Below are 24,808 nucleotides of genomic sequence, written 5' to 3' on the forward strand. Positions count from 1 at the left end.
TTTTTGGTACCATTCCCCAGATCTGTGCCTCGACACAATCCTGCCTCGGAGCACAATCCTGCCTCGCAAACTTGCTTTCAATCCCAGAACAACAGCAAAGGACCGTGTGAAGATGCTGGAGGAAAGGTAGAAAAGTATCTATATCCACAGTAAAACGAGCCCTATATCGACATAACCTGAAAGGCTGCTCAGCAAGGAAGAAGCCACCGCTCCAAAACCGCCATAAAAAAGCCAGACTACGATTTACAACTGCACATGGGGACAAAGATCATACTTTTTGGAGAAATGTCCTCGGGTCTGATGAAACAAAAATAGAACTGTTTGGCCATAATGACCACCATTATGTTTGGAGGGAAAAGGGGGAGGCTTGCAAGCCGAAGAACACCATCCCAACCCGTGAAGCACGGGGGTGGCAGCATCATGTTGTGGTGGTGCTTTGCTGCTGGGGGGGCTGGTGCACTTCACAAAATAGATGGCATCATGAGGATGGAAAATTATGTGGATATATTGAAGCAACATCTCAAGACATCAGTCAGGAAGTTAAAGCTTGGTCGCAAAGGGGTCTTCCAAATGGACAATGACCTCAAGCATACTTCCAAAGTTGTGGCAAAATGGCTTAAGGACAACAAAGTCAAGGTATTGGTGTGGCCATCCCAAAACCCTGACCCCAATCCAATAGAAAATGTGTGGGCAGAACTGAAAAAGCATGTGCGAGCAAGGAGGCGTACAAACCTGACTCAGTTACACCATTTCTGTCAGGAGGAATGGGCCAAAATTCACCCAACTTATTGTGGGAAGCTTGTGGGAGGCTACCCGAAATGTTCGACCCAAGTTAAACAATTTAACTACCAAATACAAATTGAGTGTATGTAAACTTCTGACCCACTGGGAATGTGCTGAAATAAATATAAGCTGAAATAAATAATTCTCTCTACTATTATTCTGACATTTCACATTCTTAAAATAAAGTGGTGATCCTAACTGACCTAGGACAGGGAATTTATACTAGCATTAATTGTCAGGAATTGTGAAAAACTGAGTTTAAATGTATTTGGCTAAGGTGTATGTAAACTTCCGACTTCAACTGTGTGTAAGGTGGGTAATTGGTTGAAATTGAGAGCCCTTTTTTTGTACTGTGGTGATGGGTCCGTTTTATGCGATAATATTGCGATGCTTTGACTGTTTTACGTGGAAATAGTGCATTGATTGGTCCCATTTGCAATGCCTCGCATAATATGCAGAAAATGGTTGATTTTGAAAATCATTATTGCATTCAAAGAATTGCAGAATCCTGGAGGGACTGTGTTTTGCCCCTATGTAGGGGGACCCCCCCCCAGAAAAAAAACATTTTGTTAGTGCTTCCAAAAGGCTGATAACTTTTTCTATAAGTGGACGTTTAGTGGCCAGCACACACATTAGTTAAATATTTTTGTTTCACTGATTTAAAATCTTCACAAATACATGTGATTATACATCATGTGTGTGCTTGCGCTGCCATCTTTGATATTGAACGTTCATTAACTGCTTAAGTTTCTTCGCTGTATCATGTCAATGCCTTTTGACCCTTTGATTAGCTGGTGAGTGCTTATTGGAGACAGCAAGAGGTGCTTGTGAGTTCTCTACAGTGGTCAGTGTAATCAGTTTTAGAAGGAAGGGACGGGTGGGTAGTCGGTTTGTGGGTTAGTTTGTTGTTATGGAGACATGGAATGGCAATGGGTGGTCTTTTGTGCAGAGCAGGTAGCGCATTGTGAGTAGTAGACTAACATTTCAACGTTTAAAAGCACTGACAGTGTGTGGTGACTGCAGGTCTCCAATTACTGCACTTTAATTTATTTTTGCATATTTTATGCATATTTAAGCACTTTGAAATGCGTCATTACATTGTATTCACACGGAGAATGCCTAGGTAACAGGATTACTCTATTTAGAATTTACTCAATTACAGCTCATTCTGAAAGTTTTCAGACCCCTTCACTTTTTCCACATTTTGTTACATTACAGCCTTATTCTAAAATGTATTAAATATTTTTTTCTTTCATCAATCTACACACAATACCCCATAATGACAAAACGAAAACAGGTTTTTGAAAAAAAACAACAGAAATACCTTATTTACATAAGTATTCAGACCCTTTGATATGAGACTCGCAATTTTGCGAAACGTCCTTGAGACATTTCTACAACTTCATTGGAGTCAACCTGTGGTAATTTCAATTGATTGGGTATGATTTGGAAAGGTACACCTGTCTATATAAGATCCAACAGTTGACAGTGCATGTCAGAGCGAAAACCATGCCAGACACTCTGAAGTGTACCAAAAACATTTCTCCAGCATTGAAGGTCCCCAAGAACACAATGACCTCCATCATTCTCCATCATTCTTTTTTTTGGTTGCTATTTAAACAAATGTTTTACCCCTTTAACTCCCCAATTGGTAGTTGCAGTCATCTCATCGCTGCAACTCCTGTACGGACTCAGGAGAGGCAAAGGTCGAGAGCCATGCGTCCTCCGAAACACGAACCAACCAAGCCGCACTGCTTCTTGACACAATGCCCAATTAACCTGGAAGCCGGCCACACCAATGTGTTGGAGGAAACACCGTACACCTGGCGACTGTGTGAGCGCGCATGTGCCCGGCCCACCAGGAGTCGCTAGAGCGCCATGGGACAAGGACATCCCTGCCGGCCAAACCCTCCCCTAACCTGGACAACAGTACGCTGCCCCATGGGTCTCCCGGTCGCGGCCTGCGACAGAGCCTGGACTTGAACTAGGATCTCTAGTGGCACAGCTAGCAACTGCGATGCAGTGCCTTAGACCACTGTGCCACTCGGGAGGCAAGATGTAACTATTTGGCCTGAATGCCAAGGGTCACGTCTGGAGGAAACCAGGCACCGCTCATCAATACCTTTCCTACGGTGAAGCATCATGCTTTGGGGATGTTCTTCAGCAGCAGGAACTGGGAGACTAGTCAGGGTTGATGGAAATCTATTGGTTCACCTTCCAATAGAACAATAACCCTAAGCACACAGCCAAGACAACGCAGGAGTGGCTTCAGGACAAGTCTCTGAATGTCCTTGAGTGGCCCAGCCAGAGCACGGACTTGAACCTGATGGAACATCTCTGGAAAGACCTGAAAATAGCTGTGCAGCGACGCTCCCCATCTAACCTGACATAGCTTGAGAGAATCTGCAGAGAAGAATGGTAGAAACTCCCCAAATACAGGTGTGCCAAGCTTGTAGCGTCTAACCCAAGAAGACTCAAGGCTGTAATTGCTGCAAAAGGTACTTCAACAAAATACTGAGTAAATGGTCAGAATACTTATGTCAATGTGATTTCATTTGAGTTTTTTGCAAATATTTCTAAAAACCGTTTTTTGCTTCATTATTATGGGGTAGTGTGTGTAGATTGATGAGGGAAAAAAACAATTTAATCCATATTAGAATAAGGCTGTAACATAACTGTCATGCCTGCTCCCGCTCTCCCTCTCTTGTGCTTGAGGGCGCCAAGTGGCCCATCATTACATACACCTGTCACCATCATTACGTGCATCAGCGCTTCAATGAATTCACTTGGACTCCTTCACTTTGTTGATTGCCCCCTCTATATCTGTCTGTTCCTCAGTTTGATCCCTGTGTTTGTATTAAAGTTGTTTTGTTCCCCCTGTCCCTGTGTCTGCATTAATCTTGTTTTGGTATACAGTGGGGCAAAAAAGTATTTAGTCAGCCACCAATTGTGCAAGTTCTCCCACTTAAAAAGATGAGAGAGGCCTGTAATTTTCATCAAAGGTATAAACAAGCAAGATTTCTGGCTCTCACAGACCTGTAACTTCTTCTTTAAGAGGCTCCTCTGTCCTCCACTCGTTACCTGTATTAATGGCACCTGTTTGAACTTGTTATCGGTATAAAAGACACCTGTCCACAACCTCAAACAGTCACACTCCAAACTCCACTATGGCCAAGACCAAAGAGCTGTCAAAGGACACCAGAAACAAAATTGTAGACCTGCACCAGGCTGGGAAGACTGAATCTGCAATAGGTAAGCAGCTTGGTTTGAAGAAATCAACTGTTGGAGCAATTATTAGGAAATGGAAGACATACAAGACCACTGATAATCTCCCTTGATCTGGGGCTCCACGCAAGATCTCACCCCGTGGGGTCAAAATGATCACAAGAACGGTGAGCAAAAATCCCAGAACCACACAGGGGGAACTAGTGAATGACCTGCAGAGAGCTGGGACCAAAGTAACAAAGCCTACCATCAGTAACACACTATGCTGCCAGGGACTCAAATCCTGCAGTGCCAGACGTGTCTTCCTGCTTAAGCCAGTACATGTCCAGGCCGTCTGAAGTATGCTAGAGAGCATTTGGATGATCCAGAAGAAGATTGGGAGAATGTCATATGGTCAGATGAAACCAAATTAGAACTTTTTGGTAAAAACCCAACTCGTCGTGTTTGGAGGACAAAGAATGCTGAGTTGCATCCAAAGAACACCATACCTACTGTGAAGCATGGGGGTGGAAACATCATGCATTGAAGATGAAACGTGGCTGGGTCTTTCAGCATGACAATGATCCCAAACACACCGCCCGGGCAACGAAGGAGTGGCTTCGTAAGAAGCATTTCAAGGTCCTGGAGTGGCCTAGCCAGTCTCCAGATCTCAATCCCATAGAAAATCTTTGGAGGGAGTTGAAAGTCCGTGTTGCCCAACAACAGCCCCAAAACATCACTGCTCTAGAGGAGATCTGCATGGAGGAATGGGCCAAAATACCAGCAACAGTGTGTGAAAACCTTGTGAAGACTTACAGAAAACGTTTGACCTCTGTCATTGCCAACAAAGGGTATATAACAAAGTATTGAGATAAACTTTTGTTATTGACCAAATACTTATTTTCCACCATAATTTGCAAATAAATTCATGAAAAATCCTACAATATGGTTTTCTGGATTTTTTTTCTAATTTTGTCTGTCATAGTTGAAGTGTACCTATGATGAAAATTACAGTCCTCTCTCATCTTTTTTAGAGGGAGAACTTGCACAATTGGTGGCTGACTAAATACTTTTTTTGCCCCACTGTATGTCCGATTATCCATTAAATCTTCACTCCCTGTACTTGCTTCTCGTCTCCCAGCGTCTGTCCTCACAGAATGCAGATACCTATAATGGAAGCACCAGGGAGTGTTTTGTTTTTCATTGGGGTTGGTGACGTCGGGTCCACGTGCCGCTGCTGAAGTAACCGAGGAGGCCTCAACTGGCTCGTCAGGTTTCCATGCCTTAGCTGGCTCGAGAGGTTTTCTTGCCTCGGTTGGCTCATCAGGCTCCCATCACATGTTATGCCTCAGCCGGCTTGTCGGGCTCCCACGCCTCAGCCAGCTCATCAGGCTCCTATCCTACGTCATGCCTCAGCCGGCTTGTCGGGCTCCCACGCCTCAGCCGGCCTGTCAGGCTTCCACGCCTGAGCCGGACTGTCAGGCTTCCACGCCTCAGCCGGCCTGTCAGGCTTCCATGCCTCAGCCGGCTCATTAGGCTCCCACGCCTCAGCCGGCTCGTCGGGCTTCCACTCCTCTGCTGGCTTGTTGGAGTTCCATGCCTCAGCCGTCTCTTCCAGCTCCCATGCCTCGGACGGCCCGTCAAGCTCGCCCAGGTGGGATGCCGGGAGGCGCCCTAGAGAGGGGGGTATTGTCACGCCTGCTGCCGCTCCTGTCTGGCGCTCGAGGGCGCCAGGCGGCCCATCATTACGCACACCTGTCACCTTCGTTACGCGCATCAGCGCTTAATTGGACTCACCTGGACTCCTTCACTTTGTTGATTGCCTCCTCTATATCTGTCTTTTCCTCATTTTGATCACTGTGTGGGCATTCATGTAGTTTTGTTCCCCCCGTCCAGACGCTGTTCTTGTTTTGTTATATGTCCGTTTTTCCATTTAATCATCACTCCCTGTACTTGCTTCTCGTCTCCCAGCGTCTGTCCTCACAGTAACAAAGAGTGGACAAAGTTAAGGGGTCTGAATACTTTCCCAAATGCACTGTATCTCAATTCTTATTATCCAATGCCCGTCACGTTTGTCTCACAGGCCACAAGTGAAGATAGACACATTGGGGATGCAACTGCCGAGGTGCATATTGAAGATGTTGGAAGAACTGTCCACATTTACATTTCGTCACCAACAAGATGAGTAGGTCTAACAAATAGCAAAAGCACTAGCCTATGTCAATCTACTATCCCCATAGTACAAAGGTTGACCTATTCTGTGCGAGAAATAAATATTCCAAACATTGTCTGGGACAGTTGTGGGATGCCATAGATCCCAAATTAATACAACCACTAGCTTAAACTTTCAAAATCTATGAGGCTGATGCAACAGATCAGAACATTAAGCTTAAAATGTTTAGAAACTATTTCACATTATAAGCTCAGCAATGTGCACACGGCAGTAGGCTATAAGAGCGCATGTTCCAAAATGCAATCAATTACCGGGAAAATACTATTCTCAAAAGTGACAGCAAATTCGATTATGCATGTAATACTTTAATTATAAAGGTGCATTTTTACACTTTAGTTGTGAAACAAACCTTATCAAATATATATGCCTATGGGCTAGGATACATGAGGTGTGCAACTATGATTTGAAAAAGTAAAAAAAAAAGGCATGCTCTGTTTCTTGCCTTACTGCACACAAGCTGTGCATCATTCACAACTGATAATATATTATTAGGCTAATATTGTCACCCATCAGACTATTCTTGATTTAATCTTTTCTTTACATACACTAAATAATATATGTGTGAAATTTGTTTTGATTTAGAATGGACCCTTATCATGCACCTGTCTCAAAACAGAAGCAGGGGAAAAAAATACCTGTCTGTCACGCCTTGGTCATAGTATTTTGTGTTTTCGTTATATATTTGGTCAGGCCAGGGTGTGACATGGGTTTATTTTTTGTGTTTCGTATTGGGGTTTTATAGGAATTGGGATTGCGGCTGAGTAGGGGTGTAGCTTAGGTTTGGCTGCCTGAGGCGGTTCTCAATCAGAGTCAGGTGATTCTCGTTGTCTCTGATTGGGAACCATATTTAGGTAGCCGGGGTTTCACTGTGTATTTTGTGGGTGATTGTTCCTGTCTCTGTGTAGTGTTCACCAGATAGGCTGTATTAGGTTTCACGTTCCGTTTGTTGTTTTGTATTTATAATAGTTATTTCATGTATCGCTATTTTTTCCATTAAAGAACATGAGTAACCACCACGCTGCATTTCGGTCCTCTCCTTCGACAGACGAACGCCGTTACACTGTCATCTATGCACTTAAATAGCGAATGGAGGACGCTTTTCACGTGGTTAATTTTCATGCCAGCCAGGTAGGCAATACTCCTGTTGTAAAGGGAAGCAATGTGCTTAATATTAGGAAAGTTGAGAAATAAATATAGTAGGCCTAGTCTATAGAAAGCTGATGGGATCCTCCTCTTTTTAGTAGAGGTCATCAAAACTCTGTTTTCTCACGCAATTGCCTATCGAAATGTTTCATGAGCTTATGGGCTCTCACAAAGTGTTTGATTCAATTTTGAATACATTTGCATTGATGTCAGAGTGAATAGAATGCGGAGTACCAGGCAGTTAGCAATTTTCGTAGGCTACTAATGACCATCAGCAACATCTGAACTTGAAGAAGCCTAATTACCGTGATTAAATGGTCATGTGGAATTTGACTGCAGTCATGACTCGTGACTGCCGGTATGGTAGTAATACGGTCACCATAAAATCCATAGGTAGAGCTCTTTTAGGTTCTAGATAGCACCTTTTTTTCTAACAGTGTACTGATGATAGGTGACCTTTTCTGTCCAATGAACAGGCCTTAAATTCAGCAAAAGTCACTTCAAATGGACGATATGGCATTACTCAAAACAAGGTTGGAATATTGTATTGGTACGGGCATTGTGCATGTGTATATCTGCATTGACTCACCATGTTACGTTTGGTTCCACATCCTCTGTGTGTGTGTGTGTTTGTGCGCACACGTGTGTGTGTGTGTGTGTATCTGCAATGACTCACCATGGTACGTGCGATTCCACATCCTCTTGGTGACGGTGTCCCCTCGCGGCCGGCCCCCTGCCTCTGTCATGGTCTCATTCAGGGCCTGAGAGTAAAGCATCACGCCGTCATAGAAGCCTCCTGCTATCAGGTTCATCTAGTTGAGAGAATGCCAAGAGTGCGCAAAGTTGTCATCAAGGCAAAGGGTGGCTATTTGAAGAATCTCAAATATAAGATGTATTTTGACACTTTTTTTGGTGACTACACGATTCCATGTGTGTTATTTCATAGTTTCGATGTCTTCACTATTATTCTACAATGTAGAAAATATTAAAACTAATGTAAAAACCCTTGAATGATTAGTGTTCTAAAACTTTTGACTGGTAGTGTATACAGATAAATAAATACATACAAATGAAATGGAAGACATTTGAACGAACTCTGGCACAAAGAGAAGATTCAAGTGTGAGACAGGCCTACACAATATATAAGTGCCATTTGCCATATAGGAGCTAAAGATTTCTTATAATTGAATTATAAGTCACCATTTTTCTTTTATTCCAGGCTTTATCAAAAAATTCCACAAATGGAAATACACAATGGACAAAAAAACATTGCCGTTTCTCCTCATCGCTCAGCCACATAATACCAGGGTAAATCTGGTGGATTTTTTAGAATAAGGACAAGCATATATCGTGGTAGAAAAGGGAATAAAACTCATTTCAGTCTCTATTTATTTGAGGTCACAATGTTGTTGTTTTTTTAACCTTTATTTAACTAGGCAAGTCAGTTAAGAACAAATTCTTATTTTCAATGACAGCCTAGGAACAGTGGGTTGACTGCCTTGTTCAGGGGAAGAACGACAGATTTTTACCTTGTCAGCTCGGGGATTCAATATTGTAACCGTTCGGTTACAAGTTCAACGCTCTAACCACTAGGCTACCTGCCGCCCCACAATAGTTACATAATCTTTCCTCTTCTATTTCACCATTATACCAACCTGTTTCAACGCCCATCAGTAATTTCCCTGATTTTACCTGTGCACATAGCGATATCTTCCTTTTAGGTAGGTTATACATAATATATCTCCCACATATACACTATATGACCAGAAGTATGTGGACACCTCGTCAAATATCTCATTCTAAAATCATGGGCATTAATATGGAGTTGGTCCCCCATTCGCTGCTATAACAGCCTCCACTCTTCTGGGAAGGCAAGATGTTGCAGGGACTTGCTTCCATTCAGCCACAAGAGCAATTAGTGAGGTCGGGCATGGATGTTGGGTGATTAGGCCTGGCTCGCAGTCTGCAATTCATCCCAAAGGTGTACGATGGGGTTGAAGTCAGGGCTCTGTGCAGGCCAGTCAAGTTCTTCCACACCGATCTCGACAAACCATTTCTCGCTTTGTGCATGGGGGTATTGTCATTCTGAAACAAGAAAGGCCTTCCCCAAACTGTTGCCACAAAGTTGGAAGCACATAATTGTCTAGAATGTCATTGTATGCTGTAGCAATAAGATTTCCCTTCACTGGAACTAAAGGGCCCTGATAAACAGCCCCAGACCATTATTCCTCATCCACCAAACTTTACAGTTGGCACTATGCATTGGGGCAGGTAGCGTTCTCCTGGCATTCACCAAACCCAGAATTGTCCGTCGGACTGCCAATTTGAAGGGGTGTCCACATACTTTTGTATATACAGTGTATCTACATGTTTGTGTGTGTGAGTGTGTGTGAGTCAAACACACGCCTGCATGTGAGTCTGTGTTCGTAGAGGTCAAGCTGACATAGGGATTTCCTGAACCTGAATGTAACTGTGTTACAGTGTGTTTGGGTTATAACTGTTATAGAATGCTTAGCACAGGCTCATAAGTCCTTTATTTGTTTGTGTTTAGAGACCAGACTAGGAGTTGAGATTTACACGTGTGGCCAAACTGGCCATGTATCCACATCACTCAGACATGAAGAAACAGATTATATTCCCCTGTGGTTAGAACTGTCTAACCTCCCACTGTGGACATGGGACATCTGGAGAAGCCCTGCAAATTAACCTTGAAGATGCTTCAAATGGTCCACTGGAATATCCTCTGAGTACCTTCCAATCTTTCAGTGAATCATCATTCATGCAAAAAAAAAAAAAAGGGAAAACAATATCATTTTTCATTTCTCAGAGAAAGAGATTTTGTTCAACAAGCAATATTTTTTTTCCTAAAAAGATAGGGGTCAAATTTATACCTTTATACCTTTCAATACCTCACAAAACGGCACTGAACGTTTTCCTAAAAGGTTTTATGAGAATGGAGAACCATTCCTCCATACAGAATCTTTCCAGATTCTTGATATCCTTCATCTGCACTTATGGACTACCTTCTTCAGTTCAAACCACAGGTTTCCAATGGGGATCAAGTCCGGAGACTGAGATGGCCCTTGCAATATGTTGATTTTGTGGTCATTTAACAATTTCTTTGTGGATTTTGATGTGTGCGTGGGGTTAATATCTGGAAGATCCACTTGTCTACAAGTTTCAGCCTCATGGGAGAGGCAAATAGGTTTTTGGCTAAAATGTCCTGGTACTGGGTAAAGTTCATGATGCTGTTGACCTTAACAAGAGCCCCAGGACCAGTAGAAGCAAAATAGCCCCATAACATCAAAGATCCACCACCATATTTTACAGTTAGTCCTTTTCTGCTTATGCATCATTATTTTGACGTCAAACCCCCAACTGGTGTGAATGCTTTTTGTATTACATGTTAAACTAAATCTATTTCTTTTGGCAAGTGTATTTGTAGTGGCCAGGTGGATTCATTCAAGTCTTATTACAAATTTTGTTGCGTTACAGCCTGAATTCAAAATGCATTAAATGTATATTTTTTCTCACCCATCTACACACAATATCCCATAATGACAAAGTGAAAACATATTTTAGAAATGTTTGCAAATTAAAATAAAATTAAATACAGAAATCTCATTTGGCAGCGATTACAGCTGTGAGTTGTTTTGAGTAAGTCTCTAAGAGCTTTGCACACCCGGATTGCACAATATTTGCCCATTATTCTTTAAGCTCTGTCAAATCATTCATTGACCAGGCTTTCCGAGTGGCGCAGTGGTCTAAGGCACTGCATCGCAGTGCTTGAGGTGTCACTACAGCTCTGGGTTCGATCCTGGCTGTGACTGGGAGTCCCATAGGGCGGTGCACAATTGGCCCAACGTCGTCTGGGTTAGGGGAGGGTTTGGCTGGGGCAATTTACTTGGCTCATTGTTCTTCTATCGACTCCTTATGGTGGGCCAGGTGCCTGCAGGCTGACTTCGGTTGTCAGTTGAACAGTGTTTCCTCCGACAGGTGGGTGTTAAGGAGTGTGGTAGGTCATGTTTCAGAGGATGCATGACTCGACCTTTGCCTCTCCTAAGCCCATTGGGGAGTTGCAGTGATGAAACAAGATCGTAATTGGGGGTAAAAAAAAATTATTGATCATTGCTAGAAAGCCATTTTCAAGTCTTACCATAGATTTTCAAGCCGATTTAAGTCAAAACTGTAACGAGGCCTCTCAGGAACATTCAATGTTGTCTTGGTAAGCAACTCCAGTGTTTATTTGGGTTATTGTCCTGATGAAAGGTGCATTTGTCTCCCAGTGTCTGTTGAAAAGCAGACTGAGCCATGTTGTCCTATATATGTGCTTAGCAGGCAAAATAAGTAAATTTTTATTGTAAAAAACTCCCTAGTCCCTGCCAATGACAAGCATACCCATAACATGATGCAGCCACCATCATGCTTGAAAATATGAAGAGTGGTACTCAGTTATGTGTTGAGTTGGATTTGCCCTAAACATACCGCTTTGTATCCATGACAAAGTTCATTTCTTTGCCACATGTTTTGCAGTTGTACTTTAGTGCCTCAGTGTTCTCCTATCACAGCCATTAAACTCTAACTGTTTTAAAGGCACTATTGGCCTCATGGTGAAATCCCTGAGCGGTTTCCTTCCTCTCAGGCAACAATGTTAACTAAAACATTGTCCACAAACTATATACCCACCCACCCACCCATCCAACCAATGATTCATTCACACATTAATCAAACATAAGCAAACATGATGCTTATTTAGTCCGTTCTCTTCTCTGTCTGTTTATGTTTAAATTGGCCTTTTATTTTGAACACGTGGTGTGTTTTTAATAAGTACAGTAGTGATGGGATTTTTGTGACTCATGTTGCGGTAGGTATTTTGACAGATGCTCTCATTGTTGCCCACAGGTACCAAGGGATGAAGATGTGAAGGAGTTTAATGATAAAACTATCTCCAAAGCATGCAGCGGTAGTTGTAGGGGTGAGAAAAATTACTTCCGATATGTGCATTTAAAGGTTTAAAGGCTTAGGTTGTCAAAAACAGTGGCCGGGTGCTCATTCAAGCCCAGTACAGACACACGGAAGAGAGAAAAATAAAGCTTGGGATATGGAAAGAGCTGAACAGAGAGATATCAGAGTAGCAGACATTGTTCATTGGCAAAAGAGAGACTGACAGACGGACAGACAGACAGACAGACAGACAGACAGACAGACAGACAGACAGACAAAAGCCCAATTTATGTTAGAAAAGGCAAGTGTTGTCCTGGTGGGTCGCAGACCAAAGTGACGGCAAAGCAGACAAAATTAAGGGCAAGTTGGTCACAGTGGAGTGGCACAGAAGAGTATCTGCGATCCACCAGGACGAAACTTGTCTTTTCTACCCTAAATTTGGCTTAAAGCTGCAATATGAAACTTTTTGGACGACTCAACCAAATTCACATAGAAATGTGAGTTTTATATTTGTCATTCTGGTTGAAAGCAAGTGTAAGACACGATAGATCTGGTCCATGTGCACTATTTTTATGCTTCCCGTTATTACGTTTCGTTTTTGCGTATTTTACTTTCGATTTTGTACACCAGCGTCAAACAGCTGAAAATACAATATTTTTGGTTATTTCACAGCGGTTTAGATGGTACAATGATTGTCTACACATTGCTTGTTTTGTCACATACACTGAAATTAGGCAAACTATTCTAATTTTAGCAATCAGGAAATGGCGGAGCGATTTCAGGCCCATTGTGATTTCCCTGTGTTTTATATATACTTCCACACTATGAGGTTGGAATTATACTGTGAAATTGTGAAAATTATGATAATGCCCTTTTATTGTAAGAGCTGTTTGAAAAGACTGAATGTTTTGGTGGAATGGAGTTTTGGCCTGTCTGGTGACATCACGGTAAATTGGTTAATAGACCAATAAGACAGAGAGTTCCAAACCTCTATGCCAATAACAGCTAGTTTTCACCTCCCCACTCAGACCACTCCCAGACAATTCTAGCAACATTCTTGCTTGAGAAATTGCTCTTTGCAAAGAAGCTATTTTTGCTTCTTTTTGTCCATTTGAATTGAAAACAATCACAGCAAGGTACTTCATTGTTACACAGAAAGGATTTGACATTGAGATAAAAACGGCTCCATTGGACCTTTAACAGGCAGACAGACAGACAGACGGACAAGTACATGAGCTTGTCCCTGAGCGAACAACCGTCCCCACAGACCATCTCTCACTGGCTCTAACAAAGGTAGAGCCACCCACACCTCTCGTTCAGCACTTTAGCTGGCGCCACCCAGGGACGTTCAGTACCAATTCAAGCTCTCTTACAGAGGACACCCCTGAATATTAGCCAGGTAGCTCCATACACCCACACTCCCCGTTAGCCACACAGTCACTCTACCACATACAATTCAAACAAAATAACATTGAAATACCTTTTTTTCCATAACATTTTTATAACCCCCTTTTTCTCCCCAATTTTGTGATATCCAATTACAATCTTGTCTCATCACTGCAACTCCCCAACAGGCTCGGGAGAGGCAAAGGTCAAGTCATGCATCCTCCGAAACAAGACCCTCCAAACCACACTCCTCAAAACCTCTTAAGGATCCCGCCCCTTTTTTCCCCCAATTTTCACCTAAAATGACATACCCAAATCTAACTGCCTGTAGCTCTGGACCTAGGGCAAGGATATGCATGTTATTATTATTTTTTATTTCACCTTTATTTAACCAGGTAGGCTAGTTGAGAACAAGTTCTCATTTGCAACTGCGACCTGGCCAAGATAAAGCAAAGCAGTTCGACACATACAACAAACATACAATCAATAATACAGTAGAAAAATCTATATACAGCATGTGAAAATGAGGTAGGATAAGAGAGGTAAGACTGGATTTTTAAAAGTAGAAGTTTGAATTGTTTGGGTACAGACCTGGAAATTAAGACAGAACTCTGTAGGCTATCTCTGCAGTAGATTGCAATACCGCCTGCTTCGGCAGGTCTATCTTGTCGGAAAATGTTATAGCTAGGGATGGAAACTTCAGGGTTTTTGGTGGACTTCTTAAGCCAGGATTCAGACACGGCTAGGACATCCGGGTTGGCAGAGTGTGCTAAAGCAGTGAATAAAACAAACTTAGGGAGGAGGCTTCTAATGTTAACATGCATGAAACCAAGGCTATTACGGTTACAGAAGTCATCAAGAGAGAGCGCCTGGGGAATAGGAGTGGAGCTTGGCACTGCAGGGCCTGGATTCACCTCTACATCACCAGAGGAACAGAGGAGGATTCTTGATACCATTTGAAAATAAACACGTTGAAGGTTGTGGAAATGTGAAATGAATGTAGGAGAATATAACACATTAGATCTGGTAAAAGAAAATACAAAGCAAAAACCATTCGTTTTTTTGTATTTGTTTTGTACCATCATCTTTGAAATGCAAGAGAAAGGACATAATGTATTATTCCAGCCCAGGTGCAATTTTGATTTTGGCCACTAGATGGCAGCAGTGTACGTGCAAAGTTTTGGACTGATCCAATGAACCATTGGATGTAAGACAGCCCAAATGTGCCTAATTGGTTTATTAATAACTTTTCAAGTTCATAACTATGCACTCTCCTCAAACAATATCATGGTATACTTTCACTGTAATAGCTACTGTACATTGGACAGTGCAGTTAGATGAACAAGAATTTAAACATTCTGCCAATATCAGATACATCTATGTCCTGGGAAATTATGTTACTTACAACCTCATGCTAATCGCATTAGCCTACGTTAGCTCAACTGTCCCGGCAGGGGACCCACTGATCCTGTAGAGGTTTTAACACCTGCCTGCTTAACCCGGAAGACAGCCGCACCACTTGGGCGGCCAAGCATTTATATACCTTGACATGGTTTCACACTATGAATGTCTCACAATTTGTGTAATCGACCAAATTTTCATTGAGGCATTTTAATTTGTGTATTTAGGTGAAACTTGTCTACCTCATAAATGCAATGTGATCTAAAGATGCATGGAACTGTTTTCACGAGCTGACAAATCCACATAGATGTTTTGCCTGAACTATAGCCCCTGTCTCATAGTGTAATAAGTGGGGCTTCCCAAGTACACTGTGCAATAATGGCTGCCATTTCTACATTAGGGTCCGTGTTGCTATGACAATCAGTATATCAGCAAGTTTTCCCAAGTGCCAAATGGGAGGAGAAGCATTACTTTCTACCTTCCCTGGACTGCTGCTGCACTAATTAGTGACTGGCTTTCTAGCTTCCTAACTGAGGTGCCATTGATTGGGCTGAGACTAGAGACACTGGAGTGTGACACACAGCCCTGTCACTCGAATTAGCTTAGCCCAGCTGTGGCTATAAAGCAATGGTTTGTTGTTTTCCATAAACAATATGATGCCGCAGACCTAAAAGACCCGTAATCTTCCCAAGAGGAGATATGTAACTTTACAGGCTCTATTTGATGGATAGATCCCTGTTTGCAGTATAAAAACCTCTGTGGCATAACTTCAACCATCGAAAGCAAGGTTTGTGTGGAAAATATACACTCCAGCAAGCCCAATAATCCACTTAGAAAACAGGGTAACGGCACAGTTGAAAAGATATCGTGACACCTTGCAATCATGACGCAATACGCGCCTGCACATGCAGACCGTACTTGATACAAAGTTACAGAAAGCTAAACCAACAACCACACAAACTGAAATTGGATACATTGTAAACACAGGTCCAACAAGGAAAACACATAGCTTGCTAGCATCGATTTGTTTTTCCAGAGACATACTTTTTGGAGCATCTGATGACCTAACGTGGTGTGATGAACATACAGTTCCCCGGTCCCCTCCGCCGCTATGCTGTCAAATCCTTCCACATGTTTCTAGTTTAATCCAGCTGTTTACAGCTACTGATATGTTTTAATTCAGTTGTCATATTGGCAGGTTTGCTAGCTACAAACTATTTAGCTAGCTTCTACCCTAGTGTTTGTTATGCAATGTGATCCCCTCGCAATTAACAGTCAGTGTCAACGAGTGTCCTGATAGGAAGGCAAACTTTTCTAGCTATGCCAGAGAAAATCAGCATTATCAGCTCATTGTTATGGATGTATTGAAAGGAATGTCAATAGAAAACAGCGTAAACAAATACAAATGCAGCTACTTTGCTGTTATTCTGGCTGCAGAGGCCTTGGCTGCCTTGACTGTAGCCGTAGCTAGTCAGCTAGCTAGCAAGCAAGGGACAACAGTCTAATAAAATTGTCATTTTACTTGACAATCATACTTAGGGATTATATAAAAAGTGCAAGGAAATTACAATTTCTAGATGTCCCACAGCGATTGCTGACTGACTTGAAAATGTTGGAATTGAAGTGTAACACGTACACTTAAAATTTGATAATTGCATACCGGTAAACAGGTTTCCTAAATCTGAACATTGAGAACCTGCAAATGTCATGTGGTTAAGGTAATTCTATACTAGCAAATCCAAACGGAGCCAGAAGGAAAAACGCCAGAATGTTCAATCTCTACATTCTTACAAAAACGGGTTCCAAATGGGTTATTCGTCTGTCCCCATAGCAGAATCCTTTTTTGTTCTAGGTAGAATAACTATTTTTGGTAGAACCCTTTCCACAGAGGGTTCTATATGGAACTCAAAAGGGTTCTACCTAGTTCTAGAGAGCACCTTTTCTCTAAGAGTTCAGATTCAAAGCATAGAAGGGTAAAAACTATTTCAATCTTCACCTTTAATCAGCTCAGGAGGAGTGTCTGCCATCACTCTGTTGACTCCAATACAGTGTAAACAACCTGACACACATCACATCACCTTTGTTAGGACTGAGGAGAAATTATGAAAATTCTACAAGCTCTTGTCCCAGCAGCCTTTGAAAGGTCATGCATTGTGAAGGCAGATAGAGGTGGTACCGTTTGGGCCCACATCGGTAACTGTGAGCCAGCAGATAAGCAGCAAGAGGCGATTCCATTTCTTTCGGTCTACGAGTCTACCTGTGAATTTAGCGGTGTGTTTGTACATCTAATAAAACAACTTTTTTTGTCTATTTAATTCTGCCTGTGGGTCTGAAGGAGGTACAATCCTTTCCAACGTTGGATGTTCTTGAGTGTCCATCCTATGAATAAGAAAGACACCCTCTTTGTCTCTACCAATCTCCTGCCAACATCATATGCAGCTTTACTTTTACTGTCTTATTTCTACCTTATTTCTATTCTGGTATCACCCTGCCTGTCAATCAATTTATCAATCAACCAACAAGCAAGCAACCAATTGGCCATCCTCACTTACCAGCGAGTCTTCTACGGTGAAGTTGAACATGTTCATGGCGTCCGTCTTCAGGTTGGAAACAAACTCCTTGTACTCTGGGTTCTGTGGCTCTTTGTAGGTCAGGATCTTCACACTCTGTCAGGATAGATGAATGACAACCAGTCAGAAAAACGCAAAAGCATAACACACAACATACAGATTATACCGTACACATTGCCATAGTCTCATGTTACAGACGGCACAAACACTCATCAACTCCTGCGTCTCATTTTAATTAGAGGTTCACAGCGAAGATGTGAAACATATTGTTATTATTAGATTTAAAAAAAAAAAAAATCCTGGACATGTTCAAAAAACTCTAACTTTTTTTCTAAATTGGCACACATACACTAGAGCCCATGATTTGGTCAAAAAGAATGTCACTCACAGATGCACAATCGAGAGCATCCTGTCGGGCTGTATCACCACCTGGTACGGCAACTGCTCCGCCCACAACTGTAAGGCTCTCCAGAGGGTAGTGAGGTCTGCACAATGCATCACCGGGGCAAACTACCTGCCCTCCAGGACACCTACACCACCCGATGCCACAGGAAGGCCATAAAGATCATCAAGGACATCAACCACCCGAGCCACTGCCTGTTCACCCCGCTATCATCCAGAAGGCGAGATCAGTACAGGTGCATCAAAGCAGGGACCGAGAGACTGAAAAACAGCTTCTATCTCAAGGCCTTCAGACTGTTAAACAGCCACCACTAACATTGAGTGGCTGCTGCTAACATACTGACTCAACTCCAGCCACTTTAATAATGGAAAAATGTATGTAAAAAATGTATCACTAGCCACTTTAAACAATGCCACTTAATATAATGTTTACATACCCTACATTACACATCTCATATGTATATACTGTACTCGATACCATCTACTGCATCTTGCCTATGCCGTTCTGTACCATCACTCATTCATATATCTTTATGTACATATTCTTCATCCCTTTACACTTGTGTGTATAAGGTAGTTGTTGTGAAATTGTTAGGTTAGATTACTCATTGGTTATTACTGCATTGTTGGAACTAGAAGCACAAGCATTTCGCTACACTCGCATTAACATCTGCCAACCATGTGTATGTGACAAATAAAATTTGATTTGATGTGGCGCTGTAATAAGCAGGCTCACTTATTTTATTTTGATTTATTTAACCTTAAATAGGCAAGTCTGTTCAGAACAAATTCTTATTTACAATGACGGCCTGCCCCGGCCAAACCCGGACGACGCAGGGCCAATTGTGTGCCGCCCTATAGGACTCCCAATCATGGCCGGATGGGATACAACCAGGGAATGTAGTGACGGCTCTTGAAATGAGATGCAGTGCCTTAGACCGCTGCGCCACTCGGGAGGCCAAAGCCCATATTGACCTAGAAACTTGAAATGTTGTATGTAGGTGTCTTTCCTCATGCTGAAGAAATGTGTCTCAAGGACACATAAGGTCCGTCAGGATACATTTTCCTCCATCTTGGAAATTTTGGAAAACTTTTGAAAAATGTATTCTCATTAACCATACATCTCTTAACTTAGTTTGAGCTAAGGGATTGGTTAAGAGATGCTTGAGTTATTGATGAATCAGGAAATCAGACTTTGCGTCCCCATTTAAATCGTTTGTAAATCCACTCCTTTGTAAATACACTTCACACTTGAAACTTTTTAGGGGCATCCTTTGCTCATTGTGCTCTAGCAACTCCTTGTGACAGGGCCGCGCACCTGCAAGCTGACTTCAGTCGTCAGTCGAACTGTGTGTCCTTCCGACACATTGTTGCGGCTGACTTCTGGGTTAAGCAAGCATTGCAATAAGAAGTAGGCGCCCAGGTGGGTCATGTTTTGGAGGATGCATGACTTGACCCTTGCAGAGATGAGCCAAGGGATCTAATTCAGGGAGAAAACTGGGTATGCTTCTGGCAATACCATCCCAGTGTGATAAGTACTGGGTCGGGAGACCTCCTGGGAATACCAGGTGCCGTAAGCAAAAAATTAAATAATTGACATTATCGATCATAGTCTGCTGTCTGCTGCCGGAAAAACGTATGTGTTATGGCTTTACACCCCCTGCTATATTGTGGATAAAGAGTTACCTGCTAAATAGAACACAGAGGGTGTTCTTTAATGGAAACCTCTCCAACATAATCCAGGGAGAATCAGGATTTCCGCAGGGCAGCTGTCTAGGCCCCTTACTTTTTTCAATCCTTAGTAAAGACACGCCACTGGCTTTGAGTAAAGCTCAACACTATATATGTCAGCTACTACAGAGACTGAAATGACTGTAACATTTAACAAAGAGCTGCAGTTAGTTTCAGAGTGGGCGGCAAGGAATAAGTTAGTCCCAAATATTTCTACAACTAAAAGCATTGAATTTGGGACAAATCATTCAAAAAACCCTAAACCTAAACAAAATATTGTAATAAATCATGTGGAAATTGAGCAAGTTGAGGTTTGACTGTCGTGGTCAAAACATATTGATACAACAGTAGCTAAGATGGGGAGAAGTCTGTCCATAATAAAGCGCTGCTCTACCTTCTTAAAAGCACTTATCAACAAGGCAGGTCCTACAGGCCCTAGTTTAGTCACACCTGGACTACTGTTCAGTCGTGTGGTCAGATGCCACAAAAAGGGACTTAGGAAAATTTCAATTGGTTCAGAACAGGTCAGCACGTTTGGCCCTCGGATGTAAACAGAGAGCTAACATTAATAATATGGATGTCAATCTCTCCTGGCTCAAAGTGGAGGAGAGATTGACTTCATCACTACTTGTATTTGTGAGAGGTGTTGACATGTTGAATGCACCGAGCTGAAATACTGACACACAGCTCGGACACTCATGCATACCCCACAAGACATGCCACCAGAGGTCTCTTCACAGTCCCCAATTCCAGAACAGACTATGGGAGGCGCACAGTACCACATAGAGCCATTACTACATGGAACTCTATTCCACATCAAGTAACTGATGCAACCAGTAAAATGTGATTAAAAAAACATATAAAATACACCTTATGGAACAGCGGGGACTGTGAAGCAAAACTAACATTGGCACACACTCATGCATACACACACACACACACAATGACATATGCACTATACACACATGTACACATTGATTTTGTATTGTAGATATGTAGTAGTGGTGGAGTAGGGGCCTGAGGGCACACAGTGTGTTTGTGAAATCTGTAAATGTTTTGTAAAATTATATAACTGCCTTAATTTTGCTGGACCCCAGGAAGAGCAGAAAATGGGGATCCATAATAAATACAAAATACAAACATGGCCACACTATACCAGTAGATGCATATCAGCACATAAGCTAATATTGTCACGTTCTGACCTTTATTTCCTTTGTTTTGTCATTATTTAGTATGGTCAGGGCGTGAGTTGGGTGAGGCAGTCTATGTTTGTTTTTCTATGATTTGGGTATTTCTATGTTTCGGCCTAGTATGGTTCTCAATCAGAGGCAGGTGTCATTAGTTGTCTCTGATTGAGAATCATACTTAGGTAGCCTGGGTGTCACTGTGTGTTTGTGGGTGATTGTTCCTGTCTCTGTGTTTTGCACCAGATAGGGCTGTTTTGGGTTTTCACGTTTCTTGTTTTTGTTAGTTTGTTAGTTTGTTCATGTGAAGTTATTTATTAAAACATTAATCAAAATAACCATGCTGCGCTTTGGTCCGCCTCTCCGTCAGTGGAAGAAATCCCTTACAAATATGCTTAAATATTCTCAAAATACTTCAAAATTCTTCTACTCGTGAACCATAAGACCAAATAACACCAAATGTGGAATGTAGGTCCATGGTACATGTTTTAGTTTAGTTTAAAAAAAGGGATTGGTCAAAAGGTGGCTGAGTTATTGACAAATCAAAAATCTGATTTGAAACCACTGTAAATCCACTCCACAGTGGCTTATGAGCTTGCCATTGCTATCATAGACATCTCTAAGATGAACCATACTGAATTTGGTATTGATATCTCGAAAAACAAGGAAACTATAAACAACTAATTCCTTGCATATGTAACGCCAATGCTCTAAATAATCTTCTCCTCATGAACGATGGCCAGTTTCACTCCATATTTTGTATTTAGACTTATGATTGCACTTTTTTTTATTTAGATTTTTTATTTCAACTTTATTTAACCAGGAAGGTCAGTTGAGAACAAGTTCTCATCAACAACTGTGACCTGGCCAAGATAAAGCAAAGCAGTGTAACACAAACAACAACACAGAGTTACACATGGAATAAACAAACGTACAGTCAATAACACAATAGAGAAAGTCTATATACAGTGTGTGCAAATGGTGTGAGGGGGTAAGAAAATAAATAGGCCATAGTAGGTGAAGTAATTACAATTTAGCAAATTAACACTGGAGTGATAGATGTGCAGATGATGATGTTCAAGTAGAAATACTGGTGTGCAATAGAGCAAAAAAGTAAATAAAAACAATATGGGGATGAGGTAGGTAGATTTTTAGGCTATTTACAGATGGGCTATGTACAGCTGCAGCGATTGGTTAGCTGCTCAGATAGCTGATGCTTAAAGATAGTGAGGGAGATATAAGTCTCCAACTTCTGCGATTTTTGCCATTCGTTCCAGTCATTGGCAGCAGAGAACCGGAAGGAAAGGCGGCCAAAGGAGGTGTTGGCTTTGGGGATGACCAGTGAGATATACCTGCTGGAGCGTGTGCTACGGGTGGGTGTTGTTATGGTGACCAGTGAGCTGAGATAAAGCGGAGCTTTACCAAGCAAAGACTTATAGATGACCTGGAGCCAGTGGATCCGTCAACGAATATGTAGCGAGGGCCAGCCGACGAGAGCATACAGGTCGCAGTGGTGGGTGGTATATGGGACTTTGGTGACAAAACGGATGGAACTGTGATAGCCTGCAATCCAGTTTGCTGAGTAGAGTGTTGGAGGCTATTTTGTAAATGACATCGCCGAAGTCGAGGATCGGTAGGATAGTCAATTTTACGAGGGTATGTTTGGCAGCGTGAGTGAAGGAAGCTTTGTTGCGAAATAGGAAGCTTATTCTAGATTTAATTTTGGATTGTAGATGTTTAATATGAGTCTGGAAGGAGAGTTAAGATTGATTCTACATGATAGAGTGCTTGCTTTGTTATCAAACTGACCTTGTGTCCTTTCTGGCATCCTGTGAACCCCGTTCATTGCTGCTGCTCGCAGCTATATTTGTAATTGTTATGTATGCATCACCCTTAGTTACAACACAGGACTTCATAACCACATGCTAGAGTTGAGGGAATACATGGTTGCTCTGAGATCAGTAAGTATAAGAGCTTAGCCTACAGCAAAACAACAACAGAAGACACATCAAGCCTTTTCGTTTATGTGTTAATGGACCATGTGCAACAATCAAATCTGTCCCCTTGTCTTTTATCCTCCTTTGTTCTTTCATCCAAGAGTTCCGGGATGATGGTGTTAATGTGAGCCAGGCACTTCATGGCTACCAACGTGAGTGCTACAGGGCGGTAGTCATTTAGGCAGGTTACCATCGCTTTCTTGAGCGCAGGGACATGTAGGTATTACAGACTCTCTCATGGAGAGTTTGAAAATGTCAGTGAAGACAAATGCTCTGAGTATATGTCCTGGTAATCTTTCTAGTTACGTTACAGCCTCATTCTAAATAAAAAATGTTCCTCATCAATCTACACACAATGACAAAGCGAAAACAGTTATTTTTTTGTGCAAATTTATTGAAAATAAAAAAATAAAATACCTTATTTACATAAGAATTCAGACCCTTTGATATGAGACTCAAATTTGAGCTCATCCTTGAGATGTTTCTACAAGATGATTGGGAGTCCAACTGTGGTAAATTAAATTGATTGGACATGATTTGGAAAGGCACACACTGGTCTGTATAAGGTCCCACACTTGAAAATACATGTCAGAGCAAAAACCAAGCCGTGAGGTCGAAGGATTTGTCCGTAGAGCTCAGAGACAGGATCTGGAGAAGGGTACCAAAACATTTCTGCAGCATTGCAGGTCCCCAAGACAACAGTGGACTCCATCAATCTTAAATGGAAGAAGTTTGGAACCACCAAGACTTTCTTAGAGCTGGCCGCCCAGCCAAACTGAGCAATCGGGAGAGAAGGGCCTTGGTCAGGGAGGTGACCAAGAACCCGATGGTCACTCTGACAGAGCTCCAGAGTGCCTCTGTGGAGATGGGAGAACTTTCCAGAAGGACAACCATTTCTGCAGCACTCCACCAATCTCCACCAATCAGCCACTGAGGAGTGGCTTCCAGATCCTCAGTAAAAGGCACATGCCAGTCTGCTTGGAGTTTGCCAAATGCACTTAAAGTACTCTCAGACCATGAAAAACAAGATTCTCTGGTCTGATGAAACCAATATTGAAGTCTTTGGCCTGAATGCCAAGCGTCACCTCTGAAGGAAGCCCGTCACCTTCCCTACTATGAAGCATGGTGGTGGCAGCATCATGCTGTGTACAGGTGTGCCAAGCTTGCAGTGTCATACCCAAGAAGACTCGAAGCTGTAATTGCTGCCAAAGATGCTTCAACAAACTATTGAATAAAACGTCTGAATACTTATGTAAATGTAATATTTCAGATTTAAAAAAAAATACTTTTGCAAACATTACTAAAAACATGCTTTTGCGGTATTGTGTGTAGATTATTGAGGGGGAAAAAACAATTTAATCCATTTTAGAATAAGGTTGTTACGTAACAAAATGTGGAAAAAATCAAGGGATCCGAATACTGTTTTCAATTTCCAACAATCAGTGTCTGAAATAAGACCATGACCAACCAGGAATACCTGGTGCACTGAAAAATTGGAATAACAGGAGACTGGTGTTTGGGGACAGAAAACCAATTTCAACACATCATTGGCACATTGGCCCAATGCTGTACTCAAGATAGCGTCTGTGACATCAGCAGATGGGACTTGTAAAATTTGAATTAAATCGAAATAGCACAATAATTGTGTTCATCAAAGTCTGTGTGTTTAAGAGAGACTTCTGGGCCGCGTCTCAATCAACTGCTTCCGCCGGTGTCTGTAAAAATGACTGGAGATGAATAGGTTCTTTCCACATCATAAGAGTACGTGTCAACCCACATGTTTTTTTATATATATAAATCTGAGCTTTCTATATCTGTCAGATAAAGGAT

At 42.0% G+C, this 24,808-nt stretch overlaps 1 protein-coding gene across 2 annotated transcripts in view; it reads right to left on the reverse strand.

The window, feature by feature from the left end:
- The window catches only part of LOC115128449 (atrial natriuretic peptide receptor 1-like), a 119,536-nt gene that overhangs the window by 51,770 nt on the left and 42,958 nt on the right, over nucleotides 1-24,808 (reverse strand). For both annotated transcript variants that reach the window (XM_029658300.2, XM_065017759.1), the window contains 2 exons: nucleotides 17,647-17,760; nucleotides 8,040-8,175 (listed from right to left, as the gene is read on the reverse strand). In XM_029658300.2, coding sequence (XP_029514160.1) covers nucleotides 8,040-8,175; nucleotides 17,647-17,760 — 250 coding nt within the window. The remainder of the gene's footprint in view (nucleotides 1-8,039; nucleotides 8,176-17,646; nucleotides 17,761-24,808) is intronic.

The sequence above is a fragment of the Oncorhynchus nerka genome, linkage group LG4 (assembly GCF_034236695.1).
Source record: "Oncorhynchus nerka isolate Pitt River linkage group LG4, Oner_Uvic_2.0, whole genome shotgun sequence".
NCBI lineage: Eukaryota > Metazoa > Chordata > Actinopteri > Salmoniformes > Salmonidae > Oncorhynchus > Oncorhynchus nerka.